General features: G+C 42.1%; 1 protein-coding gene across 1 annotated transcript in view; it reads left to right on the top strand.

Annotated features, from left to right (window-relative positions):
* The first annotated feature begins 579 nt into the window (after positions 1–579).
* LOC134537051 (glutamate receptor ionotropic, delta-1) overlaps positions 580–12,072 on the top strand; it is a 28,855-nt gene continuing 17,362 nt past the window's right edge. The window contains exons 1-4 of the mRNA XM_063377277.1: positions 580–607; positions 3,205–3,483; positions 4,267–4,349; positions 6,135–6,311. Of these exons, the coding sequence (XP_063233347.1) occupies positions 3,396–3,483; positions 4,267–4,349; positions 6,135–6,311 (348 nt within the window). The 5' untranslated portion in view covers positions 580–607; positions 3,205–3,395. The remainder of the gene's footprint in view (positions 608–3,204; positions 3,484–4,266; positions 4,350–6,134; positions 6,312–12,072) is intronic.

A 12,072-nucleotide genomic window follows, 5' to 3' on the forward strand; every position in this document is an offset into this window, starting at 1 on the left:
TTGATGATAGATATTTGATTACAGTTTATTTATATTAAAACTTGTTCATAATTATATTTAAACTTTATAGCTAAACGCCAGTTTTTAAAATTAATTACAAGTCATCTACACGTGAACTGTTTCGTCGACTGTTTATAAAGTGAAGAGGAAAGTTAATGTGGTTTTCATTGCTTATTACAACAACAATTTCGGCAATAAAGGTTAATTATTCTTGCATTTTAAAAACCTGATTACTAGTATAATTCAAGTATTTATTCTTTTATTATTAAAATAAAAATGATTCAATTTTATTCATAAAAGTATGCAATCATTTCATCAATGTTTTGTTATGACGTTGTCACGTTAAACTATCGTCCGTAAACCGACTTTACAGACAACTTTTTTTTTTTTTAATCGTGCACTCGGCTTAAGTGGCGCAAGCGGGGTGTTTCAGAGCCGTCCGCCGATTGGACGATCCGCGGTTCGCCGGCAGCCAATGGGGGCCGTCGCTAGGCTACGGTGCTGGAGGAAGGGTTTGGGAGGGGGGAGGGGGTAAACCTGTTGCGTCGCTACGCCAGTGAACGCTTCTACCTTGTCCAGGACAGACGCTCGCACTGGATCACCGCAGGTACTGCCAACCTCTCCAACTGGAATATACGTACAGCGAGAATTATCTTATTTATTTATGAGGTAGCTCGGCTTCTGGGTTGTAGCTGCGTCCTTGGCGAATAATTCAACCGACGTTTCTGGTCGAAATTGTAGTCCTCATCATCAGGGAGAAGTTACTCTCTCTCTCTGTAGTAGGTACTGTAGTACCTACCTAAGTAGGTAACTTGCTCCCTGATGATGGCAACTGCAATGTCGACCGAAACGTCGGTTGAATTATTCGCCGAGGACGCGGCTACAACCCATAAGCCAAGCCACTTTCAGACAATGGTCGTGAAAGCCTGCAAACATTATTTATTTATGAGGTTTTGTTTACAGCACAGTCCTTCATCGGCATCAAACCGTTGTTTTTATCATCTTAAGAACAGATTCTTTTATTTACTGAGGGGGAAAAAATTTGGTGTCCCTACTAGATTAGATATTACTTTTTTGGAACTCACCTGAAATCACGTTAACATCAATTTTAAAGGCGTGTTATTCAGTTGATTTTGGAACTTAAATAAAGTTTTATCAAAAAATAAAAATAAATATGCATAATAACATCACACGAATAAAAACAGAAGCATTTATTATCAGCTGGAATTTGAACATAAAGCCTCGGCGAATGACTTTAAATAATTCAATTTAGTTTCGACACACGAACCCGTGACCGATTTAGCCTTGGCGAGTAAATATCTATGTTATGGTTTTATCAGCGTGAGCCAAGGAAGCATTACACATTTTAAAATAAAACGACATCTATGTCCATTTCGAATAATACAAATTTATACCCGTGAGAAAATTTTTGCAATAATTCCAGTAGTGCTTGAGTTTACTTATTAAAAACAACAACCAAACTTTATCTTTATATTATTAAAAAGGATAGGACATAAATGTGTTATTATAATATGCTACATGTGGCAAAATAAAAAATTAAATTTATTTTCTAAGGTGTTGGAACAGTAATTTTTAGTGAACAATGAATTTAAATTATTTAGAATTATATTTTTTTTTACCTTGAAATAAAATAAGTTATTATACGGAAATATATATTTTGCTTCCATGGTGTACCTTTTGTCACTAAAATAGTTTTGACAAATTAAGTCTACTTAGTCGTGTAGGTGTGCTGAGTTTCAAATAAAACTACACCCCAGAAAGAGTTGTTTGACTGCCAGCAGTGGAGAACTAAATGTTTTTCTGGGCCCCCATTGGCTACAGTCGCTGACGCGTCACGTGACTGTAGCCAAGGTCACGGGGTCAATACCAATCCAGCCACGACTCAAATTCATGAACTTCGAGCCGGTACCTGAGTTTCTCGGAGGTTTTTGAAAATATTTCAAAGAAACAACTTCAAACCAGCAGTTGTAATAATTTGTCCAATCAAACGTTCCAATCTTAGGAAGCAATTAAAACCATAAATGGCAAACTGATGAACTTGTAGCTGAAGTTTGTTATGTGAATTATAACTATCATAATAAATTGTGAAAAAAAATTCTTTGTATTCTTAACTTAAATAAACTTTTGGACTCACTTTGGTCAGATAAATGTTTATTTAATACAATTTCTTGGATATACGCCATTGAGATTACGCGCTGTTTGTCATGGGAAAAAATTCATAAAAGCAAAATAAGAAATAATAATGAAACCACAAACCCACAAGTCTAAATTGGCTAATGTCAAACATATAAAAGCAACGATGAACCAAAACAGGTATTAGGGACTATACAACGACCTCAGCACATAGAAAAATGTTTAAACTTTAAATGTATCACAAGAATTCCTTGGAAAGAATTTAAGTCGTGAAAAAAAAAAAGTGGGGTAACAACGACGATACAATTTCAACAATAACAGTAAACGCAGACATATGACAAAAGCCTGGACAACGCGGCAAACATACGAACGAAACGAAATTAAGATGAACAGATATTATTGACCATGCAACGACGTCAAAATCGACGAACCCAGTAGGTTTTATATTTTGCATTCATGAAAAAAAAAATGTTTTACCTCCAAGAAATTGTATTAAGGGGCCCGCCTCGTCAGGGGTGTAAGTGTGTTGGTGAGGCGGGATGATAAGCGCGACGATCGTTGGTGCTTCTAACGCGGTGTCGCCTCTAAGCGCAAGTCTCTGAACTGGCACGCAGTTGTCTCGTCGTCACAGGATAACTGTGAAATTTGAGCGGTGACCGTAACATTATATGGCCGAGAAATGAAGATAAAGGCGTAATGCAAGTCCCTTAAGTGCTTTCAAGAATCTATACTGGTTGTTTTACGGCTAAAAATCACTCTGAAAACACGCGTTTTAGCCATTTTAACTCTTTTAGAACTACAGTTTAAAAACTTAATCCGAATCAAAAGTACTTTACGGCCCTCAGCGAACTCTTAAATGCATTTCTTAAAATATACACAACTCGGATATCTTGAGTAGTTTTGAAATCGCGTTGTTTTTCTTGAAGCTCTGCGCACCGTGTGTGTGTCCGGGTGGGCGGGTCCTTAAATCATAATTCCACGTTGGCGTTGAGTCGTGTTGGAGAAAAGACGACTGTTCTGTCTCCGCTCCCGGCTGACGTGTTGTTTCAGGTTCAATTGTTGAAAAGCCCAGCGAGAAGCCGTTGGTCGGTGCGAGAGGAAACTCGTGATGAGACGTCACACCGCTGCGCACCGCCGCACGGACCCAGACTGAGGACTGAGGACTAAGGACCGAGGACTAAGGACAAAGGACCGAGGACTGAAGGAACACAGAGAGAGAGAGATAGACGCAGTCGTCGAAGATGCAGTCTCTCATCCCGATGCTGATGATGAGCGTGTGCTCCAACTACTTCGGCGAGAACTCCACCAAGGCACCCAGCAACGATGAAGGTGAGAGATCCTCCCTCCCTCCCCTGTGCGCCCGTCAGTCGCGTGACCAGCAGCCAATCAGATCGACCGAAAATATAAAAAAAAAAAAATTGGTTGTCCGTAAAGTCGGTTTACGGACGATACTTTAACGTGACAACGTTATAACAAAACATTGATGAAATTATTGCATACTTTTATGACTAAAATTAAAATCATTTTTATTGAATTATCTCTATTTTGTATGGATACAAAGAAGGAGTGAAATGAAATCTATTATTTAATTGATAAATTTACTTTTATTTGCACTCATTAATTCAAATATGTTTATTACTTTAACGAAGAGATTATTTTAACTATAACTTCTATACATGTTTGCTATTTAACTTCTTCCAATCTGTTTTATTCTGTTAAGGTTAGGACGATGATAGGAAAAGTAGGAAACTAATGGGAGTGTTTCAAGTTTAATGTGCCTCGAAAAAGTTAAATCGATGGTTGTTCCAATCGAGTGGAAGAGAGATAGATGCGGCGCAAGCGTACAATGAGCGTAACGGGACACAGCGTAACGTAACAATGTGCGTAACGGGATACTTTTTCGTGCGTGCAGCAAACGTTTATCGATTTATTAGACGTTGTCACGTCAAAAATCCATCCGTTCGTCCGTAAAAAACCTTTTGCCAAGCTTAAAACCTTTCGACGTACGAACGGATGAAATTATAACCTCAAAAATATCATACCGGCATTGTCTTCAATTTAAAAGTTTTTTTTCTAGATGGTTTATTTATCAAACCGTTGTTTTGCTCGCAGACGAGGAGGTGGTGGATCCCGGCTGCGTGCTGCGCAACCCCCCTCTGCTCACACACGTCCACCTGAGGATCGCCACCATCTCGGTGAGTGCGCGGAGTGGCGTGTGAGGGGTCCCCACTTCATGGAGGGGCTGTGCGGTCCACCCCCCTGGAGCTCATCGAGTCCACGAATGTTACCAGTGCCTATGAGTGGGTACTATGCTGTGCAATGGCGTATGTCCAAATGCTTACATCAAGTCATGCACTCCCATTGCACAAATCTTTCAAAGATAAATTGGCTTGTCTCTTTACAGAACAGCCTGTTAGTGTCTCGAAATTCTGCTATCGGGTTGTTTCTGACCGGCAAACCAGAAGTCTCCACAGTAAATTTGTGCCTGAAGAAAATTGGTCATTATTGGACCTTTAGTAGGTATAAAATCACTGCTACCACAAGAAGCCAAAATATGTATTCGGCCCATGTTTGTGTTCCCATTCGTTGAATTCTTAGCGGGAACATTTTTATCCTTTTTCGCTGACTTCTCTCCTAGAACGGTGGTAGTGGGGCGTGTTCAAATAACAGCGGTCCAATCACGAACACAGAGAGAGTGTGAAGGTCTGCGTTCTAACTCGCGACTTGATGAACGCGCGAAATTTCCGTCATCTCTTATTACTAAGCAAACAATTTTGATTATCAACATTTTTTTTTATTTGAGGAGTTGTATTAGGGGATTATTTTCGCGACGGACAGATTATTCCGACCTTACGGCCGGCATTCTCACGTTCCCCTCGCACATATGCGCCCTAATAGGGTCGGGTGGGAGTAGCATTCCAGTTCGCTTTTTTAAACATTCCAGAGCTTTTATGAAAAAAAAAACAACTGTTAGGGATCGCTCCCTTTTGTTGATCGGGAGGGTGTTAGAGCTTCAGCAATGACCAGCGGCTGGGGCCTCCAACCCAGCATAGTCACCTCCTCAGCCCCACAACTCATTCAGCTGACCAGGCAGTTGGCTGTGTCCTGAGCCCTAAGACCTTACCAGCACTGCTGGTGCCTTCTCCGATCTCCCACGCCAAACTGGGACCCGGTGGTCCGGTGGAGGCCTGTTAGCTGTCCAGGCTAGCACCGGAGCTGTGTCGTCGCTCACCACGTCGACTCCGCCGTCGGGGCTAGGGAACCCTTGGAGCCTGCTCCAAGCGATCGGAGCACCACCACCAAGTACGAGTCATACCTAGGGACACCTGTATTTCGCGATTTCATTTCATGTCAAGGTATTTGACAAAACACACTGTAGCTCTTTTTCTAAGAGTCATGGCAAATTGTGAGGGTGCAGCAGTACGGTGACCACATTCTCACTGGCCCCGTCGAGAGCGGGACGACACCTCTTACTAGTGGCGTAGCCAGGATTTGTGTATGGGGGGTGTTAAGAAGCATGGCTCCCCCCCCCCGTATTAAAGCGGGGGGTCCGGGGGTCCTCCCCCGGGAAAATTTGGATTTCAAGGTGTTAAATAGTGCTAGTTTAGCTGTTTTCGGTACTTAAATTTAAATATTGTAATGGTAAAAATTTTATTAATTTTTAATATGAAATTTGTTTGAGTGATGAATAAGAAATTTATTTAAAGATTTGGTGCTAAGGGGGGGGGGGGGTTGAACCCCTAAAACCTCCCCCCTCTCCCCTGGCTACGCCCCTGCCTCTTACCGACCTCGGCCAATAACCACAGGAGAAAAGCTACAGTATTTTGTGAAATACCTTGACACGAAATGTATTCGCGTGGTGTCCCTAGTCATACCCGGTCAGAATCCAGGGCCTCGGAGGAACCCTCAGCGGACAGAGATCTCTGAGCTGCCCTCCGCTGGGGGGTTGACAGTCGGGGTGGTCGGGTGACTGTCCACAGGACCACCCGCTGAGCTACGTCGTGGAGGAGGGCGGGCGGAAGGTGGGCAAGGGCGTGGTGTTCGACTTCGTCGAGATCCTGCGCTCCAAGTTCGGCTTCACGTACGAGGTGCTGACCCCCAGGGAGAACGTGATCGGCGACAACAACACGGGCCTCCTCAGCATGCTCAACAAAGGGGTGAGTCGCCCTTACGGCGTCTGCTCGTCGGACGCGCGGCCTCTTGTCGTCCTCTTGCTCGGTCTTTGTCAGTTGTTTGTTTGGCACGTTTGGCGTACCGTGTTTGCACACAGAGTGAGTTACGAGAAAAAAGAAATGGGGTGTGGCTGTGTCACGGACACGGCCGTGTGTTGTACGTAATAGGTAATATTTTCTACAAAAAAATATAAGATATGCTATTTTTTTATTTTAACAGCGTATATGGTCACTGTAACTATTTTACACTAATGTTTTATATAATGCAATCGATAGATTTTGACGAGAACTGACGATTGAAACTCAAAACGAACGTCGTAGCTTCTCAGAGTCAAAAAGTTATACTAAATGTGAAATCTCAGAAACGCAGCAAAATGTCCTCAAAATGGCGGCGCTTCCCCCACCACCGCGCGTGATGCGTCACAGTCCTCACTTAGGCCGGCCACACATGCTCCGGTTTTCCTCAGAGGTCTGCCTCAAGGTGCTGTGCCTCAAGGCAGACCTGTGATGAGGGGTGCGCCCACATGTTCGGGTCTCCTAGAGTTACCTTGAGGCGTATGTGTCAGTAGTATACCTGCAATTATGGCGTCAACAGACGATGCTCTCGCTGTCAATGGATTGCTTATAGCAACGGGGGAAATGAAGACACAGAAAGTGAAACGAAAAGTGTGGTGCAAAGACTGGTTGAAAAAAAAAAAAAAAAAGACAAAAATATTCACATATAATTTTGTTGAATGAGCTGAGATTCGCGCCAAATGATTGGCATGATTTCTTAAGGATGGACGAAGATACATACTTGAAACTCCTGTAGCTTGTGGCGCCAATAATTGGGAAATAGGTCATCCAACAGGAAATCAAACAGATGGAAATACCACAATGTCGGTTCATAAACTTCGTCAGCACCACTTCCACTTTTTTTCGAATTCTTCACTTTTTTCACTTCTATGAGGATGTTACTTCTAAAATTATTAATTTTTTAATTACTACATCTGTGTTGGCAGTAGGCTATATTTCTTTAAATTTTTTCCACTAATCGTCAGCTCTTTCCGCGACCATAATATTATTTCATTTTACTTGCCATAAGCAAGGAGAATCCTTGTACAGATGAATAAATTCCTCCAATACTTGGCGTGTTAGAGAAGACATGGTTACCACAGAAAGTATTGGGACTAACCTCACTCGCCACTGACAGGTCGCCTCAAGGTCTGCCTCATCTCCGGTACACACGCACCGGAAACGTGTGAGGGAGGGGCGTACCTTGAGGCGAACGAAGGTATTTTCGATCTTCACTCCGGTCGCCTCTTTCCAGAAAACCTCAAGGTAAAATAACATACACACACTCCGGTCTACCTTAAGGTTCTGTACCTTGAGGCAGACCTCTGAGGAAAACAGGAGCGTGTGTGGCCGGCCTTAGCGTAACGAATTCTTTGATCCTTTAGCTATCCAGTGGTGTAGTTAAGTTTTGGATGGAGATGATAGATATGTAGCTGCAACGCCAAATAATATACTCCGATTTTGTTATCATTGTTTTTTTTTTTAAATTGCCTCCCACTATGGAAGCAGTTTTAAAGACGTATTCACGTCAAAATTGTGTAAGGATTATAATCTAAAGTGTTTCCCAAGGTTGAGCCCGTGGTGTTCTGGGCGTGGAAAACCCGACAATGAGTAGACGTGTGTGTCGTGATTATAGACAGCGACCAGTGACCACGTAGTAAAGAGAAAATCAACTCCATTACATTTCACTTGCTTTGACTGGGGCTCAATTTTCACCCTTCAAACTTAAAATAAAAATGGTGTCGGCGCAGCACAGCTGCGTTGGGCAGCAAGGCAGAATTTAAAATTAATGAGGCGCGAGTATTTTTCTTCGCGGCCCGTGTGGCTTGTGGATGTTAATCTAGAAATAGACAACCGCAAGAAAACTTGGCAGCGGTCTGCAAACTGGCAAGGAAAGAGCGGAGCAATATTGAAAGTAAGTCATCCGACCGGAGAGTTGTAGAATAGTGCAGCTGAAAGTCCTTCCGTGCATGTGCAACGGGAAAAACTGCAGTGGGTAACGACTGCAGGACGACGGCATATGGCTCTGGCAGACTCACTGGGTTGCCTCCGATGTAGATCTGTTTTAAATCAGTGAAACGTTAGTAACATTTAATTTGAAATTTAAAAAAAAAACCTGCTGGGGGAGAGAAGGGGCCAAAAAGACCATGTCGGGCAAAGCGGTCATATGGTCTTCTGAGGCCGCGAGGTTTTAAAAATATGCAAACCTAACTTGGCCACTTTGGCCCACATCTCCTTTATTACTGGTTAAATATCGAATTTCCCAAAAGGATAAAAAAAACCTGTTTAAAAAAATCACTGACAAATCAGTGAACTTCAGTCGCTGAAAGTAAACTTCTTGAATTCACGGTTTTCTGCTCAGACGTTTTAACATACTTGGTGATCATAGTTCGCTGTCTCTGAGCATCTTCAAAAAATTTTTGATTTAAGTGTTCATATACGTTTTTGACGTGACGACGTCTAATAAATCGATGAACGCCGGCTGCACGCACGAAAAAGTGTCCCGTTACGCACACTGTCCCGTTACGCTCATTGTACGCTTGCGCCGCATCTATCTCTCTTCCACTCGATTGGAACAACCATCGATTTGACTTTTTCGAGGCACATTAAACTTGAAACACTCCCATTCGTTTCCTACTTTTCCTATCATCGTCTTATCCTTAACAGAATAACACAGATTGGAAGAAGTTAAATAGCAAACATGTATAAAAGTTATAGTTAAAATAATCTGTTCGTTAAAGTAATAAACATATTTGAATTAATAAGTGCAAATATAAGTAAATTTATCAATTAAATTGTAGATTTCATTTCACTCCTTCTTTGTATCCATACAAAATAGTGACAATTCAATAAAAATGATTCAATTTTATTCATAAAAGTATGCAATCATTTCATCAATGTTTTGTTATGACGTTGTCACGTTAAACTATCGTCCGTAAACCGACTTTACCGACAACCAATTTTTTTTCAAATGATCATCAGCTTTCAAAAAATCTCGGGCGCACGACTCGGAAAGCACCGGAGCGACCTCGGAGATTGTGGTCGATGACCTCCGACCTCCGACGACGCTGGGGTCTGAAACGCGATCGGTTCGCAAATCAACGTCGTGACACGCGACAGACCCGGTTCAGTCCGCAGAGTGACGTGTGGGACAGACCCGAGCTATCGACTACCCCCCCCCCCTCTATGCGCAGGCATCACGCCATCCACGCGGGAAGTCGGTCAGGGTTGCCAACGTGCCGACATGTCCTGCGTCCACAAGGTCCTTCCACGCCCGCGACACAAACCTGGTAGCTCATCAAGGGTTGATGGCTGGGAAGAATTTGACTTTAGGTTGGATGCGTGCCGTGTAACTAAAGATGCACATATTAAAAATTTGTAAGAAAAAAAAATTGGTTGTCTGTAAAGTCGGTTTACGGACGATAGTTTAACGTGACAACGTCATAACTAAACGTTGATGAAATGATTGCATAGTTTATGAATAAAATTTAATCATTTTTATTTTAATAATAAAAGAATAAATACTTGAAATTATACTAGTAATAAGATTTTTAAAATGCAAGAATAATTAACCTTTATTGCCGAAATTGTTGTTGTAATAAGCAATGAAAACCACATTAACTTTTCACTTCACTTTATAAACAGTCGAGTGGAAGAGAGATAGATGTGGCGCAAGCGTACAATGAGCGTAACGGGACACAGCGTAACGGAACAACGTGTGCAACGGGACACAGCGTAACGGAACAATGTGCGTAACGGGAGACTTTTTCGTGCGTGCAGCCGGCGTTCATCCATTTATTGGACGTTGTCACTTCAAAAGGGGGTTGTCTCTAAAGTCGGTTTACGGACGATAATTTTACGTGATAACGTGAGTGGAAGAGAGATAGATATATGCGTCACAAGCCGAACGCTTAGGCCGATCGTGCCTCTCTATCGCTTGTTCCGCGCTCTCGCTTGCACGCTCGGCTCAGGCGGAACGTGAGAATGAGTCATGCATGCTTTTTCGTGCGTGCAGCCGGCGTTAATCGATTTATAAGACGGTTATCACGTCAAAAAACCAAAATAGTTTACCTTTAGTTTGATGTTTGATCTGTTGTAAATAGTCTAAATTAACCTGATAAAGTATACCATTTAAAAACTGGAACACTCCTTTTTTTCGACATTTCTGAATATTGATCGGTCTGGGCATGGGGCTGGAAACAAGACTGTCAGTTGTTGAGTTTAGTGAACGTATAAAACAGGAAACTTTATAAATATTTGAAGTAGCTTGGCTTCTGAGTTGTAGCCGCGTCCCTTGGCGAATAATTCACAGACGTTTCTGGTCGACATTGCTGTCGCCATCATCAGGGAGCAGTTACCTACCTACTGCCTGATGATGGCGACTGCAATGTCGACCAGAAACGTCGGTGAATCTATTCGCCAAGAACACGTGCTACAACCCAGAGGCCAAGATACTTCAGACAATTGGCCCGGAAAGCCTGCGAACGTCATTAATCTTTATAAATATTGTTGCAGTTCGTTACGGGTAAGATAATATGAGTATTGTTGCGGACACGTGGGGCAGTTACAGAATCCGCCACTGCCCAGCCAGGGCGCGCGCCGCGCTATGCAGTATTCCTCGCCCGATTATCGATCAACTGGGGCATTTCGAAGGTCCTCGGGGGGAAAGTATTCATATCACAGACGAGAGAGCCACATCTGAAGTTCCCCGAAGTTCATGCTCGCTTTTTTTCCCCCTTTCTATCTCATTGTATAAACCGGTGTGGCATTAAATTTTGCGGTCGATCAGGATAGGTTAGCTACATTATAAATACTTTAAAACATTGTGGATGGTTGGTTATACTAGGTAAGTATAGCTACATTAAAAATTCTGTAAAATAATTTTATGGTTTCTTAGCAAATAACTTTTTAATATGTAGCTATCCAGGGCTAGGAAACCGTTTATACATGATTTCACAGTATCTTTAATGTAGCTATCCTAACCAAATTAACCGTCCACAATGTTTAAAAGTATTTGTAATGTAGCTAACCTAACATTTTACAACGAACAAAAAAAAAACCGAAGATGCAGGATCGGGCGTTTGGCTCTCTCGTCTGTGAAAAAAAGGCTTCCCGTCCTCGGGCGGCGACGCGACACTATCGATACTCGGACAGAAATATATCGATCGCGGCGCGTGCGTCGTTCGCGTGTCGCCGGGGCTGATGGGAATCAACATCACGAGCTTCTAAAAAAGAGGAGTTGTCGGTCAATGGAGGGGGGGAACCATACATGCAACATCGTTGCGACGCGAGGGGACATAAAAGCTCGAGAAAATACCAGAAAAAATATTTGGATCGATACGAAACACAGGCAAGCTGTTACGTAACCGTTATAACTGAGAAACTTCCCGTCCGTATCAAAGAGAAAAAAAAAACGAAATTATCGGGGGAAATCAACTAGAGTTGTATTTCGGTTTTTATACAGTTGAGAAATGCTGACAAATAATCTTTTAAAGTTTCAAATTTTTATTATTTCTTAATGAAAACTACTCTTAAATGCATGTTAATAATTAAATTTAAAATTTGCAATTTTACTACTTAACTTTCTACTTATAATAATTAGTTCCAAACTTGTATAGTCAAGTGAAATGGCTTTTTAATGCATGTTTAATAAATGTTGAACGGTTTGTAAATGGTGCTTTAACAACTGCAG

The sequence above is a fragment of the Bacillus rossius genome, chromosome 11, assembly GCF_032445375.1.
Source record: "Bacillus rossius redtenbacheri isolate Brsri chromosome 11, Brsri_v3, whole genome shotgun sequence".
NCBI classification, from domain to species: domain Eukaryota; kingdom Metazoa; phylum Arthropoda; class Insecta; order Phasmatodea; family Bacillidae; genus Bacillus; species Bacillus rossius.